This window comes from Thermobia domestica, chromosome 2, assembly GCF_964235325.1.
Source record: "Thermobia domestica chromosome 2, izTheDome1.hap1.1, whole genome shotgun sequence".
Taxonomy (NCBI): Eukaryota; Metazoa; Arthropoda; class Insecta; order Zygentoma; family Lepismatidae; genus Thermobia; species Thermobia domestica.
The window spans coordinates 319,595,875-319,618,237 of record NC_137455.1 but is presented as its reverse complement, the minus strand read 5'-3'; the positions used below and the strand labels follow the sequence as shown (position 1 = coordinate 319,618,237).

At 36.5% G+C, this 22,363-nt stretch overlaps 1 protein-coding gene across 6 annotated transcripts in view; it reads right to left on the bottom strand.

The window, feature by feature from the left end:
• The window catches only part of WRNexo (WRN exonuclease), a 291,251-nt gene that overhangs the window by 235,264 nt on the left and 33,624 nt on the right, over nucleotides 1–22,363 (bottom strand). For 5 of the 6 annotated variants that reach the window (XR_014130422.1, XR_014130421.1, XM_081749028.1 and 2 more), the window contains exon 3: nucleotides 8,689–8,821. The exons of the other annotated variant lie outside the window; for it this stretch is intronic. Coding sequence is in view for 3 of the 5 variants with exons in the window: in XM_081749028.1 (XP_081605154.1) it covers nucleotides 8,689–8,821 (133 nt within the window). In the remaining 2 variants the exon portion in view is untranslated. The remainder of the gene's footprint in view (nucleotides 1–8,688; nucleotides 8,822–22,363) is intronic. 6 annotated transcript variants of the gene reach the window in all.

The following is a 22,363-nucleotide window of genomic DNA, read 5'->3' as shown; positions in this document are numbered from 1 at the left end:
TGAACGAAAGTGTAAAAATAAATCAAATTGGATCCCGAGCAGTGATTAATTTTCTGTACTCTAGAGGCCGCACACCCAAAGAAACACCTTAGTAGATTAAAGACTTATAGGAAGACCCATGATATGATATTAATCATTGGCATCATCAGTTCAAGTGTGGCCTGATTTCCGCAGAAACTGTCCCCATTGACGGGCGACCCCAGTTCGCTATTGAAAAAGATATCATTGGGCAAAGATCGCAGTATAACCAATCGCCAACTGGATGAGGATATTGTGAAAGGCACACCTTCCCCAAGCTTAATTTGTCTATTAATATGCATATTTAATTTACATAAATAATAAATGGAATATTAATATCTGTACTTGATTTATATGTATTATTATTATTCAGCACACTATTATGGGTAAGTAAAGTAAAAAGTAAAGTAAAGTAAAGTAAAGTAAAGTAAAAAGTAAAGCTAAAGTAAAGTAAAGTAAAGTAAAGTAAAAGTAAAGTAAAGTAAAGTAAAGTAAAGTAAAAGTAAAAGTAAAAGAAAAGTAAAAGTAAAGTAAGGTAAAGTAAAGTAAAGTAAAGTAAAGTAAAGTAAAAGTAAAAGTACAGTAAAAGTAAAAGTAAAAGTAAAAGTAAAAAGTAAAGTAAAAAGTAAAGTAAAGTAAAAAAAACCTAATGAATAACTGAAAACTAAAAGATAAACTAATGCTCTTGGAATTTCCGTTCTGAAATAAAACATTATTTCTTATCGTGGTACCTTTTCATTTGTTCTTTTTAAAATAGTAATATTTAGATTGCAAGAGATTTGGCTTCAAGATACGTTGCTTGATGCACTGTCAGACCTCATCTTGCCCAACTCTAAAAGGCAGACGAAGTGTGAGAAAGGCCTGGCGGAAATATAAATCGATGAGAAACTGTTTTGCTAGGGGAACAGTGGATACTTCAGAAAGGAAGTTATCAAGTGTCCAAGAAAAAAGTGACAAGAGTGGTTTTCAGTTTTTAGGTTGTTGTTGTCTAGAGTTGGTGGTGAGAAGGCGAAGTGTTGTGCTGGTCGCTACACTCAGACTAAATAATATATCTTATAGGAATTTCTGACAGTTTGTTCTTCGTGTTAAAATTGATTGCAATAATTTGATATTCGGATACCTGTATAGTGAAAAGTTATGTAGTTTTGAACAGTGAAAAATAATACACATATATATTTTGTTCAACCAATAACTGACAATATAAATTAAGTGGCAATACATGTGAGATAGATGCATACGACTGTTGTCATAACTGTGCAATTATATAAAGCAAGATCACCGATTAACTCCTTCGGGATCCTATGGTACAATTTGTACCATATGCACTTTTCATGGTACATTGCGTTATTTCTCTTCTATTTGAGCTTTTTCGTCCGGGTTTTTTTTTTTCCCAACTCCAGAGGCCTTGCAGAAGACATTACGTATGGTTTCAGACCGTCCTGCGTCCAGACATAGGAGGTGATGACGTCATAAAACAAAAATTTCTTTTCTCATTTTCTAAGCGTGTTCAATATTTTTGGGCGGGCTTATTTTTCTATGTAGAAGATTGAAATTTTGCACAAACATTCAGTCCACGGAGTAGTATGTACCAAATTTTTTGTTCCGATGTCAATGCTAAAACAGGGGGGGGAACCAGAGGGGCAAAGGGGTAAAAATAGGGATTTTTTAACCCCAAAAATCCCGTTTTTCGTCATTTTCCCGCCTTACATACATGATAGGACTACGTGAGTCATACCGTCTGAAAGGCAGTTCCATTCTGAAGAGAACGACGGTCGAATTATTATCTTAGGGTAATTAGGGATGTCTCAGGGAATTTTTAAAAAATATACTTCTATATAGGGTAATATGGGGCATTGTCGGTGTATATATTTTTTGGCGGGCTTATTTTTGAACGTAGAAGATTGAAATTTTGCACAAACATTCAGTCCACGAAGTAGTATTTACCAGATTTTTTGTTCCGATGTCAGTGCTAAAACAGGGGGGAACCAGAGGGGCAAAGGGGTAAAAATAGGGATTTTTTACCCCAAAAATCCCGTTTTTCGTCATTTTCCCGCCTTACATACATGATAGGACCACGTGAGTCATACCGTCTGAAAGGCAGTTCCATTCTGAAGAGAACGACGGTCGAATTATTATTCTAGGGTAATTAGGGCCGTCTCAGTGAATTTTTATCCAAATATACTTCTGTATAGGGTAAAAGTGCGGCATGGTAGGGAATTTTTTTCTGGCGGGCCTATTTTTTCACGTAGAAGATTGAAATTTTGCACAAACATTCAGTCCACCGAGTAGTATTTACCAGAAGTTTTTTTTCGATTTCTGCGTAAAAACAGAGGGGGGTCCAGAGGGGCAAAAGTTGAAAAAAGGGAAAATTTGCCCCAAAAAATCCCTTTTATCAGGAATTTCCCGCCTTAGATATATGATGGAGACATGTGAATGGTACCGCCTGAAAGACAGTTCTATTCTGAAGAGAATGATTGGCGGATTATAGTCCTAGGGTAATTAGGGATGTCTCAGGATTTTTATCCCTGAGATCATAGTGTTTTATGGTACTTTGGGGCATTGTGGGAATTTTTGATAAAAATTTTCCCGCTCTTACTATTCAAGATAGAAACTTGAAATTTGGCACACACATTCAGTATACCAAGTACTATTTATCAGATTTTTTTTGCTGGCTACGATCACACAGGGGGGGTCCAGGGGGTCCAAAGTTCGAGAAAAAATTTTTCCCTCCGAAATTTTCACTTTGACATTTTTTTCCCGCTTCTGGTATATGGTATGAGCATGCAAGTGGTACCATTCGAACGCCAGCTCTATTCTGAAGAGAATGAGGTATGAACCATGATCCTAGGATAAATAGTGACGATACAGTAGCTGCTTGACTGAAAGTCTAAAAAATAGCCCAAAAAGCCAGGATCCGGAAAGGGTTAAGTGTTTTGGTGACATGATAAATATTCTGCATTAAACTAACTATATCATTTTAGTTTTTTTTTTTTTAATTACTTTTGATGAAAATAATACAACGAAAATTGATGAGTGACACTGGAAACAGTAAAAAGTGACAAAAGTCTACTGAACTTCTATTTAAAAAAAAAAAAAAAAACTAATCCATTTCTGCATCAAGACGACTCATCGTTCTATCGTCAGAAAGGGAAAGAGAACTGTGTGAAAAATTAGTAGAAGATTTAACTTGGGGACACTTCAAGAAAGAAGATGGAAACTGAAACTTTAAGTGCGCAGAAACTTTAATTTTTTTTTTTTTTTTTTTTTTTAATTGAGAAATCTTCAATTGCTGCAGTGAAATTTTATATTAAAAGCGCTATATGAATAAAGTAGTAAAATATGTCAAATATGATTCAGTATTGAATAAAACTGTATGTATCTTATAAAAGGATTTCATCTATTGTACTTGGATTCTTCTAGCCGCTAGGTGAGTACCTCATTTATATAATAATGTCTCTCTTTCAGATTGAGCAACATGATGTCTGACCGATGTTTTGAGTAATCTCCTAAAAATCTGCCTGGTGGAAAACTCTCCTGAATACTGAAATGGTAGATAATACAAATTCGTAAATCCATGTATCCAGGAGGAGTCACTAACGGGGAAAGTGACTTAAAATCTGAACCCACGTATACAGGAATGTTGACAACTACCTTTTTGGCAGAAGTCATTATTAGATATCGTTTGTTGATTAAAATTATCTGAATTGTTTTAATATTTTAAATGTAATTAGAAACAGGTGTCAATATTCCATGGTGCAGGACTAGCAATTCGTAATCTATAATACCCCTAGTTGCCTGCACTTAACAATATGAAAATAAATGTGGGGTTTCTGTGTCAAAAATAATCAATGATCATATTGTCAACCCCCCTTGTCGTGCCTTTAATAGCAAGTGCGTAGCTCTAAGTAACAGGAAGATTGTCCTCCTGACATTTTCTATAATGTCAGGGAATAGCCTATTACTAATTTCAATAAAGTAAACACATAACGAGTCAGGTTTAGAATCATTGTATTTTCAATAATCAATCGCGATGTTAGAGTGTATTTTGTTGTGTGTAGGATGTAGAAACAGTACCAGATCACAACCTAAGGAGTCTGACTAATTTCTCTATTTGATGACGTAAAACGAATAGCGAACACATACCTTCAGGATAGCTGTCGATGTTGTTTCTCAGGAAGCAAAGGTGCAGCAGAGTGAACTCCAACTACTGGCGACAATAATGCTGCTCAAATGTTCCACTGTAGTACGGTTATAGAACTTGTTTTATGAACTAGTTGGCCATAGCTCATGAATAGTCTTAAAGTAAATCTCGTCGATTTATAAAATATCAAAAGACTGAACTGAGAGTCTCTTCTACGTAGAATGATAGTTTGAGACCTCTCTCCGTCGAATCGCCACGATCTCATCTTCCTAGAGTATTTATGTCAAACCTGTTACTCTCAAAACTGCCACCTTGCTTCACATTTCTCCACGTGTTTGCTATCTCATTGCCGAAATTCACATTTCTGCAATGATCATCAAATAGACAAAATCTCCAGACGTCTATCTCCGTAATCTGACAATTTTGTCACATCCTAAAATTTGTGTCGATGTTAACAATTGGCAAATGACAACATAAACATTACAACTTATTCTTACAACTTCCTGACACAGCATTACTTCTATGTTATTCTTCGTACTCAAAATATTGCACATTAACACGTCTGTATTTACAACTGACACAACCAAAACATGGACAACATAATTTTGTAATTTATTTCCTTAACCTAATTCTGCAATTACTTAACTTTTAATTTTGTCTTTTAATTCTCTCACATCATTTTATCTTTATTCAATCCAATTATTAAAATTTTAGAAATAAAATCTATTTAACTTCAATCCCTCAATAATATTTACCATGCATAAGGTGTCTGCCCGATGGCTTCTCCGGCTACACACCTTTCCAAAAGCAAGAACGAGTCACTTGCTCCTATGAGCTTTTGATACTTTCGTGAAAACGAGGAGGATAAAAAAAAACAAAAAAAAAAAAAAAAAAAAAAAAAACCTAGTAATTTACGATGAAACGTGGATCACTATGACCCAGAGATTACGGCCCATCAAAGCAATTAAAGCATACAGAAAGATCATGTCCAACTCTAAGCAAGCAAGGTCATGCTGATAGTTTTTGCGGACTAGCATGGAGTATTGCTAATAGATTTCCTGGCGAAGGGTACCACAATTGCAGGGATATACTATGCTTTACTGCTGCAGAACCAAGAAGCGTGGAATGTTAACCAAAAGTGTCTGTATCCATAAGGACATCGCTCCAGTTCACAGCTCGCATGTTGCTCAGACAGAAGCATGATCCTGTGGATATGAAATACTTCCCTATATCCTATACTCTCCTGACCTTGCACCATCTGACTTTCACCTTCCTAACCATGAAGTCGTTTTTGAAGGGAAAGCATTTCATAGAGGATGAAACGTTGATTTCTGAGGTCAAGTAATAGCTTCCAGAACAATCTGGGGAATCCTACAAACAAAGTCTTTACAAGTATACAAAGCGATGGGAAAATCGTGTGATCTTAGAGGTTCCTATGTGGAGGACTAATATCTACAGTCTGTACCAAATTTCATTTATCTCAGTCAATGGTAAGAGAATCAGAGGATATTTTAAATGAACACCACATGTAGGTGTTTCAATATAACCTTTTCAAAGTAGAAAAATATGTCTTTTGTTTAATACAAACACATCTACAAATGGTTATATGCAAATACAGCAAGACAAGTAGCTATATAAAATTCGATTCATTGAATGAAAACAACAAAGCCCATAGTACTTATTAGCAACTTTAATTATTTGGTAAAGCAACAAAATGAAACACTCCTTTTGTTACGGTAATCAAAATTCATCACTAGCTTTTCATATCTAGGAGTTAAGTTGAACTAACAGTTTAAGTGAAAACTAATAAATCTTTAAGTTTTATGTCCCACGGGTATGCCGGTTAGGCTGAAGGAGACGGTGATGATGAGAGATGAATGAAATGGTGGAATGGAGAAAGTGGGGGGAAACGGGAGAACCCCGAAAAAACACACGAGCATGGTGTTTGTCCACCAAAGTCCACACGGCGCGAGCTGGGATCGAACCAGGGACCCCAAGCACGGGAGGTGAACGCTCTACCACTGAGCCACCGCGCCCCCACTAACAGTTTAAATGAAATCAAATAACAAGATATCTCAGTAAAAGTCGAACAAAGATCTCCCACTCCAAGAAACAATAGCTCTCAATTAGCAAAAAACTTCATTTAATGTGTTCAGCTTCTTAATGTGTTTAGATTTCTGAAAAATTTACACCACATCTAAGAAGTATAAAGAAATTGTTCACCACAAAAGTTCATGAACATGATAAATCATATTACATTTTTTCCCGATAATTTTATAGCAAATAGGTTTTGTGTATTAACAATCATAAGTATAAAGAAGATCAAATATTTTTTTTAAAAAAAGGAATGATTTATTTACTTTCCTAAACGCGTTCTAATCTCTTGAAAATAAGTGAATATTACACCCAGAATGATGATAGTGTTTCTACAGTATTTAAGTAATGAAGGAAAGACATTACAGTACTCCAGGAATTACATGATGTGCAACTTAAGTCAATTCGTAGTCATGTAACAAATCTCGAAAATTACAATCTGAATTTCAAATATTACGTTAGTAGAATCATACTTCTATAATTTGTATTCGAGTAAACACTGGTACATGATATTTCATTTATAAAATAATACTGTGTTAATAATATACATATATACATACACGATAATAAATATTGCGGTTCGTACAAAGTTACATTTACGCAATTTACAAATTCGACTTACACGTAAAATTTACATATAAAAGTTTACAGGAAGCATTATTTACGTAAGTAGTGGTTACTGCATTTCAAATATCATTATACTAAATACCACACATATACAGACAGTAATAAAAATAATGGAAACGACCTAACAAAATGCAACTCAGCAGATTAATATGGCATTCGATCACATTACCCTGTAGTACAACTTGTATTCGTGGGGAAATTGAGGCATATAACTCGTGAATAGTTTCCAGAGGAATGATACACCATCCCTCATGCAGTGCAGGAATTAGTTCCATCAGCGACGGTGGAGGTAAAAATCTGCCACGGACTCACTGCTCTAAAATTGATCATAGATGTTCAATAATGTTCGAGTCGAGAGAATATGAAGGTCAGACGAGGTGCTAAAGTTTCTCAAAGCATTCCTAAACAGACTTAGCTGTGTGTATTGGCGCATTGTCGTCCGTGTTGTTGTTAGGGAACTAATTGTAGAATACATCAGCTCACCTAAATATCCACACAATCACTAGCAGTAATTCGTTCTTTGCATTAATAACACGATTAATGGAATACCATGAAATTATGGCCCACATTAGAACAGACCTGACATGTTTAAAGGTAGAAAGAAGGCGGTCCGGAGCATATGAATCTTTGGGTGTGCTCCATACATGAATCCAGCCTGTTGTTGGAAACAAGAAGAAAGTTGACTCATAACTCATTACTCTCTTCCAATCGTCATCGGTGGTCCATCTTTTTGTTCTTAATTCCTTTTTAAGGAGCCTGGTTTACCAACAAAAACTCTTCTGTATATTTACTGTCTGTCTGTCCGTCCGTCCGACCAGAAGACAAGGATCACCATCACAATTTTTGCCAGGATATAGAGTGTTAGAAGTTGTAGTTGGGTTCGTTGATGAAAGTCATTCAAACTGGAAGTGGTAGAAATAAACCATTTCCAATTTTAACGTTGTAACTATAAAAGAAACACAGTAACATACCGAGAACCTGCATTTTGCAATCAATTAAGAGTCACAAGAATATATTCCATTTCCACTCTCTCTCTACTAAAGCCAGAAATGGTAGAAATTACCACTTCTGGCTTCAATATTAATTGAGAAAATATCACGCCATACAATCCAAACTCCTTTTCGTGGTGTACATGTTACACTACTGTGGATGTCAAGATTATTCAGCTCTCGTCGAACTGATTTGCAGAAACAGGTTGTTCCAGATGCTACCTAGTTCTGTAGTCAGTTTTGCCGCATTAGTCTCACGATTCTTTGGGACAATCCTGTTTCATTTTCAGATTCTTCTTCCTTGTTTTAGAATGCCGTTCACTATTCCTCTTTTCTGATATTGTTTTGCCATGAATTCTATGCGCTGTCTTCACTTCGGACGCTGCTGCTCTTGATAAACCTAACACACGTAATAATGAATACCCTTGCTCCAACTAACCGCACATCGATATTTGCCCTCTCTGAAAACAAGTTTCTCATTTTGCACCACAAACGTACAATCTATTACACATACGAATCCGTATTACATTGTCTCGCGTAATATCCACAATCACCCAACACAACATTAATACAAGACAGTCACAGTGCACCTAACACAGTCACAGTATACAGAGCAACTAACTAATTTATCTCGACACTAGAATATTCCATGTGAACGAAATTCCAAAGCGATATACAATACATATATTATATACACGAGGTATTCGGCGTTACTAACACGATCAGTACGTGTTACCGCACACAGTGTTTTCATTATTTTGTTTATTCCGTTTTAACTATCTGTATAAAGTATTTTAAGTTGAGTATGAAGTTACTTACATGGAAGAGATGGCATACTGAATCATTCAAACAGATTTGCAGCAAGGCAACTTTGGAAGTACTACCATTATAAGAAACCGGCCACTCTATGTCAAATCCTACAGGAAGATACTCCTTGTTTTCAAGATCTTTTCTGAAATAATACGAATTATATGCTACTTTTTAATGTAAAAGAGAAAAAATCTACACAGAAAAAAATTCAGGTCACAAAACCAAATATTAACGTTAATAAATTTATATCGGATTGGCAGAGATTGTCGAAGGTGAAAGAATATCGTCCTTTCACTGCAATAATGCTAAGAACTTTCATCGAAATTTGACCAGTTGGCTGTCTGGCATCTTGTTAGTTGAAAATCTTGAAATATAAAACATATTTTACAATTTGCACCCTCAGAATAAGACTGTCGTAACTTAAAATAAGTTTGAAATATTTATCAATTTTCAATGTGTAATAATTGTAATTTGTATGGTATTTAACAAAGGTTCTCTCTACAATAATTACTGTACATACTCTAATAGTGTTCCAACTCCCAAAAAATGAATAGATAATGAAGTATCTTTAGATATGAAGATTTCTTTGGCTTGCCTGTAAAATTGACATTTTAGTGTTACGATAGTTTTATTCTGGGATTTTATTTTCAAGCACAAAAAAAAAACTACTTTTTTCTTCTTTTCTTTCTTATGTTCTTTCTAGAAGGAACAGTCCTTTATTTTGCCACAGACAATTTTAATGCTTTATACTAGGGATGGCTCACTGTCCATAGATGAAAAATACAAAAGATTTATTCCAAATTCAAGACGCAGAAAAGCATACTCACCTTCTCCTGTGACCTGTTCTCGCTCTTTTTCTCTCTCGCTCTGTTTTTATGAGCAATCCAGCGTAAAGCTATACTTAAACTCTATATTTTAGTAGTAGTTTTCAAGAAATTTGCAAAAAACATTTCTTTCTTTATCCTTAAAAACTTTGGGGTTAAAGCATAAGGAGCTTGGGTTATTTGTATAGTCCACATTGGCTTATATTACGGCTCTTATTTGCATTGGTACGAAATTAACTAAGCTGGCGACATAGTGGTGTCTCTGTGCCACTTCTTCCCACGCATTAAGAACTAGCTTCCATATCTCGTCAGCTTTCCTTGGTGAGTTGTTAGGCCAATTCTCCTGTAAAGTTCTAGTAATTTCTGACCATAGATTTTCCATTGGATTCAGAACGGATGCTCTAGGAACTCAATCGACTCATTTACGAAAAAAATCTTCAAAATATGTCTTTAAAAAGATCAATTAAAGGATCTCTCTTAATCTTTCGTGTAAAAAACGTTGGATAGCTTTTTCTTATACATATTTTACTAGTTGAAATACACATTCTTTGCACGAAAAAAAAAAAAAAAAAAAGCTTATCGAGAACATCTGAAAGCTACATTTAAACATCCTTAGGATATGCATTTCATCGAAATATAAAATCCCAGGTGGACCCGAATGTTAATTAGGCCCACATTCAAAATTAGGTTTTAAACGGTTTAACTGTTATCTGACTTGGGCTATTTTCTGAATACAAAATGGGAAATAAAAAAAAAAAAAAAAAAATGCGGACATAGAAACTGCCCACTTTCTTCTTTAGAAGCGAAAGTTCCAAGAACACTGAACCCGTGTCAATTTACTTTTAAGAGCCAATCTATATTCCTAGTTTAATTTTCCGAACTGAAGAAGCTGGTGAGGTAATCTATTTTTCACGTACATTTTGAACCTTTCCTCCTCCCTAAGAATATTCAGTTTAATAAATGAAATTATAAAAAGATGGCTCGAGCATAAGCTCGAGACGGAGCTTATGCTATGTTCATAAAAATTAATTTCAAGTGATGTAGCCGTTTTTTCGTGATAAGACAACGTCATTTGAATTTGTAAAAGATATTTCAAATTACTCCTTACCCCGTATACGGAAACTTCCAGAATAGTTGGGATAAATATTTACTTTTAAAACCTTTTAATTACGGAGCCTTTTAAAAAAGCCTGGAATACGGCGTCAATTTTGAACAAAGTGCAGGGTTATTTTCAAACGGCTGTGGATCAGGCCGTAATAGGAGTAAACTCACGAAAATTGAAACATTTTACGGAGAATACATGCAAGTTTCATAATTGGTGTTTTACGCACATCGAATGTAATCAAGGAGTAGGGGGTGGGGAGAAAACATAATTTTTACAATTTTTCTAATATAATATCTCCGTCCCCCCTCTCCGCACTACAACTTGAGAATGTAAATAATATATACACATAATTTTTTTCTATTATGTTGGCAACAAAATACAGTAGCAGTATCATTATAGAGTACACACAGCGTAATTACAGCATCTCCCTGCTGAATGAATATACGCCACTAATTAAAAAAGAATTGTTACAGTGAAATGTTTTACCTACCTTTGCTCCAAACCATTTTCTTTCAATGCGCAAAAGTTGGTTGTTCACGTTCATGATTATTAAACGGTACTGGAAGGAACATAGAGTCACGCAAAGAGGCACTTTACAGGCCACACATCGGTATAAGAAACGTCTTTTTTGGATAGAGCAGTACAATGCACACCTTTTTTGCATATCTTCACATTCAGGGAAGTATTTTGTTCCACAAACTTCGTACCTTAGCGCCGAACTTCTTATATTGCTAGTGACTCCTTTAACTGCTCGACGGAATATTTTCACTGAGAAAGTCAAATTGAAGAAATTCAGTGGGGTAGGGTTTGCCGTGATGCATCTATTAGTCAGTCCTGTCTGTCCGGAAAATGGCTGTAAATTTGTAGCAGCCCAAACTCCAGTGGGAATGCTCCAGGCAACGATAGGTTGAGAGGAAGAGTTGGAAGTGACGAAGAGGAAGAAGGAGTAGCTGCTGAAGGTGATGGAGGCGTTGATGAGCCCGGTGTTTCATCAAAGTCATCAGAATTAAATTCGTGTATCTCTGAGAAAGGCAAATCAATCTGTTCTTCATCTCACTCCGAATTTGTGTCCATTGCTTCCAAGTCGTCTCGAATGTTTTTATGAACCGAGATCACCTCGCGATGTCATTTCCATTCTCCAACACACGAAACGCCAAAGTCTCACAAGTGAAAATAACGATAACAAATCTTCAAATGTTATCTACGATAACAAATTCGTATGCAGGAAAGAACGAGTTCACAACATTCAGTACAAACAGACTGACAACACATAAATGAAAAAGAGGAAGAACGATCTCTGCGTTTTACAAAACAAGGGCTTTAGAAGGCCAGAAACCCACACAAACTCTCCTTATCTTCATGCACTGTTATGTTGTTACCACGTGCAGAAATAAATCTTTATTTTTCAGCCAGGTCAACACCTCTCCTCCACCTCCTCTACTACTAATGAAGACACTGGCGACAAGATTGGAAGGGAAACGTACCCTGATTGATTATATTTTCCTTCACAAGAATTAACTTTCCGTTGTGTTAAAACTCTGAGAACAAAAATGCGCACTTTAAAAATTTCAATGTGTTTTAAAGAGCCTAAGTGACAAATAAAAAAAAAAAAGTCACGTTCGAACATTTTTAAAACAAAACTTATTTCTGCATAATTTTTGGTGTGCCCGCACAGACAATTTAATCATTTTATTTTGAAGGCTGCTATTTCTTTGCGCATAGCGTAACTAATCATTGTATGTTCTCATAACGGATATATCAGAAGCAAAGCAGACGATAGCAGTCGACGGCCTTGGCCGCCGCCAGCAGCCAATCACAGTTCTACCTGTACTTACGTCAATCTGGTAGGTTGGGACTCACGTGAGCAACGGGGACAAAGGAGATGCATGATGTAATCAGCACTTCGCGCCGGGAAATGCGATAAAAGAGAAGCTCTGTACTTCAGCTGGTCGCGACAATTCATAGTAAGCTTTGCAATTATGTGAACCCATCGTATATTTCATTTATATTGTACATCTACATATCTTGGTGATTTTAAAATTGTTTCCTTACTGTAAAATTAATGTCAGTATAATATGATTTGAAAATAGAGCATTTCTTCTACGGTATCACATAGTGTCGGACTGATAGAGTACCGTTACCTCGTGTAGTTCCATAGTGTGGTGAATTATGCAAAATACTGATACCAGTAATTTATTGTTTTATGTTCTCTTTCAGTTCAAATGCTGCTGTAGTTTTATTCTATTCATAAGTTTAAGGTTGTTGTTTGAATCTTTGCCTACGTGTTGTTAGCGGTGAAAGAAGCTATTGCTTTAGTGATAATTTGTTTCGTCGTTAATGCTCGGGCAAAATATTTGATCAATGACTAACTAATGTAATGCTTACTCTATCTGGATTCCCATCCTATAGGGTGAACATCACAGTTTACGATAATGTTTTGCGCTCGCTCATACAGTCTCAGCTATCTATAGGATTTTGATTCTACGCTCATTCAAAGTCAGGTCACTATTAACAATTTCTGTAGTAACCGACGTTCCAGGCCTGCCACTGTAGGGGTCATCTTCAATGTTTCTGCCACGCTTCTCAGCTACCCACTTTTTCACCATGGAATACGAGGGCGTGGAGTCTCTTAGTGTCTCCAACATGTCCATATGAATTTTCTATGGTGTTAAGCACATTTTTATGCAGGTACTTAATGACAGCTCGATGCTTAATTTTCTCCATGTCACAAAATTCCGTCACTTCCGCATACTTAGCGCATTATACACTCCTCACTTGAAACAATAGAGAAATGAAATTTTACACAGTGATCTCAACGGATATAGCTAAGCAGGTAATGTATACAAACATAAAATAACTGCTTTCTTCTTATTCAGCCCACGAACTTTCCAATCCTCACTCTAATAATACATTAGTTCAAACTCACCAACTTAACATCTGATCGTGGTGTGATACTATTTTCTAAAAACGGGCTGCAACTACCGACGTGAAATCATGTGGTTCGGAACTCAAGTTAAGCTTTAACTCCACGCCTCATATAGTGTCGCTGCTGAACGGGAAGCTAAACTCAAAAATGAAATGAAATGAAATCTTTGAGCTTCACATCCTACGGTTATGCCGGTGAGGCTAAAGGAGACGGTGATGATGAGTAATGAATGAAATGGTGGAATGAAGTGGGAGGAAACGGGAGAAATCCGAGGAAACCCACGCGCACGGTGTTTGTCCACCACAAAGTTCACTTGGCGGGGACTGGGATCGAACCCAGGACGCCAAGCACCAGAGGTGAACGCTCTACCACTGAGCCAATGCGGCCCAACGCTAAACTCGAATCAACTACAACCACAATTAAAAGGGACATTCTTGAAGGTGCTCTGCAGACCATCCACCTTCTTCAAAATTAAATTTTATTCGTAGTGAGTTGATTCGAGTGACTGGGAAACAGAACTAATTACTATACCTAGGTATATAAGAACAAAAATTCTACAAAACCTTCCAAAATATTCACAAACCTTTAAAAAAAGATTGCTGTAGAGGTTCCCAGTGGCGCTTCGGTCGCCCTTAACAACGTTTCCCAGTCGCTCTGTCAACTTCTGTTGTGACCGGAAACCATTCCGTCACTTCGTCGAATGTGAACCACTTCCGAGGCTTATTTCCCCAGGCTCTATCGTTGTCTAGCTTTTTCCATCATATCTTTGCCTTGTCTATCCATTTTCAAAGATTCACATTCCTTCTACCTCCCTCGTGTGCATCACGTCCTCCTGTAATTGCGTCACATGCGTCTGTCTTTGATAAAGCTTCCCCCCCCCCTTCCCTGGTTCCCCCTGTGGTGGCCATTAGCAGCTAACGGTTATTTGATGGGAAGGGGCTTTTAATGCTAACAACGATTTCTTGCTTTCCCGACCTCGCACTCAGAGGGGTTCCTTGTTAATACGCTACCCCATCAAGCATCTGCTACAATGTGATTAGAATGTTTGAAATCCAACCTCCTGCTTATTGACACTTTTTTCTCTTGACCTTATAATGGATAATCATATGCCTTTGCCAATCTTCATTGTTTTCGTTCTGCATTTGTTTTTTTTTTTTTTAAAGAAAAAAGAAAGAAAAGATAAATCACAAGGGTAGTCCTGTAAATCATAAACAATTGATGAAACTCATCCATCTCCCAAAATCAGCATGGTGGTAGATCTTGAGCTTAGTACTTATATGGAATATGGTGTCCAGACGTTTGGTTCCCGAGTTATTAACCATTAATATTGGGCGTGGAGTTAGTGAAAAGATTTTTATTTTATTTATTTATACATATTTCTGGACATTACCGGAACCTAGGACCTTAAGTATGTTAGGTATGAAGGATGACGTCCCTCAGCGAGCACACTATCCGGGGAAGGGGAGAAGGAAGGATATACGGGCTGGGATCTGTATGTTAGGTACTATCCTGGCATTTGCCTGATGTGAATGAGCAAAACCCAGGATATACCTCTCATTGGTGGCGTAAACAAGCTGTTCCACTTTTCTACCGAGTGTCCCCACTGAACTGGCGAAAAAAAAAGATGTTATATATCGAATGCAATTGACAAAATTTATCCTCAATTGATCTTTATCAAACTTGATATGTCAGTAGACTTTAACGATCTTAATAAACATACAATAATATGATGTGCTAATTTTAGGCTTTCGAATTATTGACCATGAAAGTTTTGAATAGATTTACCATGATATGTGACACGTACTATCAACGAAACTTATCCGATCTTGACCTAATTTCGTATCGTAGTATATTTTGACGATATTAGTACATATATGAAATAAATTATATGCAAACCCTTGGTTTCCGAGTTATTGACAAAAAAAAAAAAAAAAAAAAGTTTGGTTTCAATGATGTCAAGAAATTCCTCTAAAACATGACTAATGCAACTCATCCGATTTTGACCAAATTCAATATAGTGGTAGACTTTGTCGAGATTAGTGGCATTTTTAAGTTTTATGATGTGCAGACCTTTCGTTCCTGAGAAGTCATCAATCTGGAATTTTTACTTAGTGAAATCAAACAATTTCACTACAGCGCGATCGATGAAACTCATCTGATATTGACCAAATTCACCAAGTTGTGGACCCTAATCTGCTTAGTGTGCATCCGAAATCTTTATTGTTGACGGCCATTCAATGACTCACGATGTAGAATGTACATAATATATAAAGACGATACTAATGTATTGATGGGAAGATGTATTGAAGTAAATTTCCAAGTCCTTGTGAAGACTGTCCACCAAAATGGATCTCCAAGTAGGAACTTCTACATGCATGTAAACTGCTTACGTTGATTATTCTTTCGTTGCATTGTATGCACCTTTGGCGTGGGAGACCCGGGTTCGATTCCCGGCGGGAGCTCATATGGTTCGGATTCCACGTTAATCAGTAGGTCCACGTCGCATATAGCCTAGCTGCTGAACGGTGCGTTAAACTCAATATCAACTCAACTCAACTCTTTCGTTGCATTGTATGTTGGAAATAAAGTTTTGCTACAAGCAATGAATCATAAATTATTTTCGCTTGAGTTAAACTTATTTGTACACCTTGTCTCAAAAAGGTTGAGCGCATTCTTTATTGGTGTTTTGAGGCAAAAATTTTCAAAGTCCAACTTCGGGTATCTTCGGGAAATAGTAAACCAGGTTCGAACCTCCAAGCCAGCCTTTGCAATCGGGAAAAAGTTTGCAGATGTGTTTTTCTTCTTTTAAATATAATAAGACTTATTACCAAGTGTACAAAAAAAGCAACATTGATTGAAATACTTAATGACACAATATTTCGAAACTTTGTATTAATGTCAGCTCATGTTTGTTTGTCATTTAGCTCTCCATACGTAATGGAACATTTAGATATGTAAACGAATCTTTCCATATGTAAAAGAATGCTCAAAGTTAAGACATAAAACATAATTATCGCCTGAGTACTAAAATAATAGTCAAAGTAGAACAAAAACAGCGTTTCTAGTGGGTATGAATGTCATAATTTTTTTGAGAACCGTTATACATCGCTAAAAGTACCTTAGCAGAAGTCCTTGTGTTAGCTCACTGGTAAGCTGTCGGGTTTCAAATCATAAGGTTGTGAGTTCGAATCCTATCTGGGTCAATGCTCTTTTAAAAATTATATTTTCCGCAATGCATGAAAAATTATATAAAATAATGACATTAAATACATCAGTTGTATATATATAACATAATTATATATAACATAATCATTGCAGAATGTAGTAATTATTATGTTTAAAATATAACATCTGAAATAGGTAGGTGTTCACAGTAGGTCTGTATTATATATATGAGAATGTTAAATACAAGTTAAGAAATTCGTTCAATAGCAATAAATAAATCATGTAGTGTATTTATTTGCAGCTATTTGTCATATAGAGGGTAATTCTCGTCATTCATAATACAGCATGTCATTTATGTTCTTGAAAACTTATTCGATGCATAAACCGAGGGTTTAAACAGAGAATCCGAAGTCGCAACGCTCGCAAGAAATTCATGAACCCCACAGGTCACGTGAGCAGACTGGAATTGTCCTTATGAAGCACGCCACAGCAGAAAGTCTTTACATAGATTTTCAATTCAATTCCTGATATATGCTTTTGCAATGTGGAAGTGGTGATGCCTTTAGTCGCTCTCTCTCGCTCGGTCGCTCACTCTCTATTTATACAGAATATAAAAGTGGATGTATGTGTGTGTTTCAACATAATTCTGATATATCTAGCGCAATTATAACTATATTTCTTACAGTCTGGAAAAGAGTACTGTCGGGATACATATCAAAAATGCTAGAAACGGGTCGATATTAGTATCGAATCCATAGCTTCGTGGTCGCTTAGGTGAATAGTTATACTTTCAATTCAAGTCCAATTAAGCTCCCATTAGCACCCAGGGTGGTTACGTAGCGACATAAAAATATCGAAATCAACCGATATTAGAATCGAATCGTAAGTTTTCAGCGCCGCAATTCACATTAGTCCACATTAGTCCACATTTCACATTAGTCCCACTGCCTAGAGGGCAATATATTTGCAGAGTGCAAAATTTAAAACTTGAATAATATTTTAACTTTTTCCGTATGAAAAAGTTAAAAATCAAGAGCAAATATACTATTTCATGAACAATCCTCTTTTACTGTTCTAATATGTATAATAATAGCGTAAGAAATCTAAAAATAATTCAGAACACGTTTCACATTTGTTATTTTTTGTTACGTAGTTCTAGCTGTAGCATGTAGTGAGTGGTATTTAAATGTAATAAATTCACTAACTAAGCATATTAGAATTAAGTTTTATTTTTAAGTTAGGGATGAAGGGGCGGAGAAATATGTAGTTATTGGGGGCGCCGAGAGCAAAAGTGCGTAGGGGCGCCGAGCTTTTAAATGCAACACTGGTCGCTAAATTAATTGGTAGAAATTTTAATGTCATTTAAGACCAAATTTAGTCCTAACGGTGGCAGTATCCGTTTGCTCTCCTAGGAGAAATGAAAGGGGCTGACATCAAAATTATATATATATATATATATATATATATATATATATATATATATATATATATATATATATATATATATATATATATATAAAAGACCGACATTAGTGTCGAATCCATAATTTTCGAGGTGGATTAGATAAAGAGTGACACTTCAGGTGCTTAATGATATAGAAAATTAGTTTTTCTTTCTTTTTTTACGTTGGTCTACTTTTCCTTAGTTTGAGACTTTCAAATTTCATCCTATTTTCTACTGAAATGTGTCTGTAAGGCAACAAAGAAATAATTATATATGATAAATTTAAATTCATTTTAATTCGGAAGTTGAGAAACACTTTGCCATTATATATCGTAAAGGTCAGATCCACCAGTATTGTAACAGAGAGGTGCTTGAGCCATTGACGGTAGAAATTCAAACTCCGATAAGTGATAATTTCACAGTCTTGTTTTATTACAAGTGTAGCCTTTTTAGTCAACGGAGAAGAGGACGTGGATCATGGGTCAGAGTTGATGTCGATGGGTGTTGGTGGGTCGGAGTTGGTCGCAATGGTTCAGAGTGGTTCATAGTTGGTGGTGGGTCAGAGTGGATCACGATGGATGATGGGTCAGAGTGGGCCAATGGGTCATTTGGGTGGTGGGTGATACTGGATCATGGTGGTTCGTGGATCAAATTTTCATTGACCCACACCATCGCTGGTTAAAATTGTACTAAAGATAAGAGGCACCGAAGATGCATGTCGGCTATTATACTCAAATTTTGCACATAGATAGTACCCCACCAGAAAGCAATAAATCTGAAACGGTTCACAGTATCACCTCCTAGAACTCGAGATATAGGGGTTTGTCTGATTGGCTAAATTAAGACGTCAATGATTTATCCATCAACAAGCAAGCTTTTTATGATCGTTTTCGTGGGGAAATCAGAAGAACACGTGCCTAGTAATCGTAATATTGATAGTTCGCGTCCACCCCGGGGTATTTGTTTTGTTTTTTTGACTCACCTAAATATAAACAAATCACACATATAGGCATTTTAACATATTTTGGGAGAGTAATTTTGTGGTTCGTTGTCGTTTCATCGCGTCTCTGCCGCTGGTAGTAATGTTTTCAAAATGGAACTGGGGCCACCGCGGATTGTCGCTGCGGGGCCACCAATTTTTGGCGAGAGGTCAATAGTTGACCATCTGTAGTCCACCGACGCTTACAGCTTAGGGTAATGAACGATGTCTTTGCTTTGTAGCTACCGACGTCGATGTCATGACTACCGACGTCGGCAGTCAACTAGCTTTTAGTATTCCTTTACTAACCATCTATCGTTCATGTTTATACACGGTGTAATAATAATAATAATAATAATAATAATAATAATAATAATAATAATAATAATAATAATTATTATTATTATTATTATTATTATTATTATTATTATTATTATTATTATTATTTGTAGTAATAGTAGTATAATTGATAATAGAATAATTATATTGTCTATGTATTGTCTCGGTAGGACTACACACAGGATTTGGCTCGTTTTAGTTTGACTCGACTCTAATCCGAGTCGAGTTGGAGGATATTTTTCGCGCCGAGTCCTAGAGTAGACCTCAAAGATGTCTGTTTCGAGTCGAGTCGAGTTTCAAAGAAAAATCGCTCGTGCCCATCCCTACTAATGAGAGCTTAATCGGAGTTAAGCGAAATCGAAAGTCACACTATTTATCTAAGCGACCCCGAAAACTATCAATTCGACACTAATACCGATCATTTTCTAGCAATCTTTTATATGTATCCCCCTCCCATTCACCATAGGTAACCCGACAGCATTCTTTTTCAAACTATAAGAAATTTGGTTAAAATTACTCTAGGCCAGTGGTTCTCAATCTAATTCCTATCACGATCCCCTTTCATCACATCCTCTTGCCAGCGACCCTTTTATAATTTGTGTTTTATAATAAGCTTGTGTGGGATTTTTAACATACCTATTTCTATAATAGTAGAATCCATTTCTTGTTTATAGTGAACAGTGCCGTGGCATGGAAAATCAGCGCTCGGGGCGAGAGTATACGACGATGTCTCCGTACATATGAGTGAGGTCGACAGACTAGCTGCGAAGCGCCACCATGGTTGGCACGAAGCTCAATAAAATTTTCAAAAGTAAACCCTGCCTTTCCTTGATTTTGAGCACATTTTATTACGTTTTTCCTTCTATTTTATACATGTGCACATGCACTTTCCTTATAGGGATGCACGCGAGACGTCTCGTCTCGTCTCGCAACATTTATGAATTGCATTTAATTGTATATTTAGTAATTTTACATTTATTGAGTTTTCTAAGTTGAGCGTTAATGCCTCCAGGAACTAAAAAAAGTGATTGGGGCAATAGACATTTTATGAGATTTATTATTAATCAAGGTTAATTTTCAGAATTAAAGCCTTCTTTAGTTTCTAAAAAAGAAAAGCTTTGTAAATTGGATATTTATTACAGCATAGATTTAGGACTTTTTTTTTGCGACACAAACACATACACGCGGGCGCGCACGAATACATGAACTTCTATTTTTGGTCTGAAAAGCGAATAAGACTCCCTATTGCTGCGAAATATGTTATTTCTGTTGTTTCTGTCTTTTTCACATTACTACTAGCGATTAATGTTGGGGGATGGCGGGGAAATCCCCTCTCTCAAAGTTTATCCCCGGCCCGGCTCGCAGAAATAACATATTTTTACATGGAATAAGTATTTTCTTTCTATATATTTATCAAAAACATCCCCCTCTAGCTCGGAAGTTTAATTCAAATACTGGTTTGGCAGGATGTCCCTATAGGTTTGGTGGGAGATGGTAGGAATGGCCCTATATCTGTCAGTAATTTTATTTTCTAGATCTGGCAGTATAAGTTGAAAGCGAAAGTTGATAAAATGCGATAATCCAACATTGGTACAAGCACGAACGAACCAAAAGAATTGGGTCGTATTGTGTTGTGAGGAGTTCTTTTGTTGTGTACAAGCGCTTTTGGTGGTATAAAAACATCTTTATACTGGAAAAATCACCCTTCAAGGAAACGACCAAAACGTGTAAATGTTGATAGTGGCGACGATATTTTAGAAGAGCCAAATATTGCTGAACACCTCTAAGCTGGAAAACAATGTTGAATCCAGCAACAATTTATGCTGGTTTTGCTGTAAATTATGCTATTAATTTGACGAAAATTAATGGTCCAGCGATCAAATTCCAGCACAACTTTTCTTTTAATTTGTAGCTTAGGGGACACAAGTTCGAATACCATGTTGAACTCTAGGTTCCGTCTCCTTAGGATGTTATGAACATTCATCCCATGGAAAGCAATGGCAAACCACCATTCACCTTGCCAAGGGACTTTTAGCTCAAATACCTGCCTTCGGACAGAATATCACATCATCATTCAACAGCCATAGAATAACACATTGCAAAATTTTGACCTAGAATATATGTGAGACTGCGAGACCATGCGAGAAAGTCTCGCGCGAGATGCGAGATGAGACTCAAAATTTTATGCGAGACGCGAGACGAGACCTTACGCGAGACGAGACCTTACGCGAGACGAGACCAACGTTTGAGGTTGCGAGACGAGGCGAAATTTTCCATTTCTCGTCTCGTCTTGTCTCGCGTGCATCCCTACTTTCCTAACATGAGTAACACACTTCCTCCGAAATTTGTGCCTCTTTTTTCGGCGCCCGGCATTGACAGTGGATACAGTAACTGTACTATCTATATTCCCAACGACGAAGGTGCTGGTTCAAGATGGATGTTAAACTCCTTCATTGAAGAGGCCATTAACGTATCTGATCTAAGCCCACAACTTCTTGACCAACTAATAGAATGATCATGCTACAAGTCTTTGCAACTGGTTTTCTGTAACGAAGACTTGGACAAGTTCTGCCTGATGAGGAGAGAAGAATATCCTGGTCTGGTATCTGCTGCTTTAAAAGTGATAATTCCATTTGCTACATCGTACTTGTGCGAAAGTTTTTTTTTTTTTTTCATGGTAAACATTAAAACAAAGACAAGAAATCGCTTATCAGTTGAAAATGGCTTCATAATGTTCGTCACGAAGATTGAACCGGGCATTGCTGCACTAGTGAAATTACACCATGCTTAGGCATCTCATTAGGTTTCAATTTTAATTGTATTTCAATGTGCAGGCTTTGTTCCATGTGTATTTTTCTAGTATTTCTATATACAGTTCTCATTAGTATCATATCATACGTCT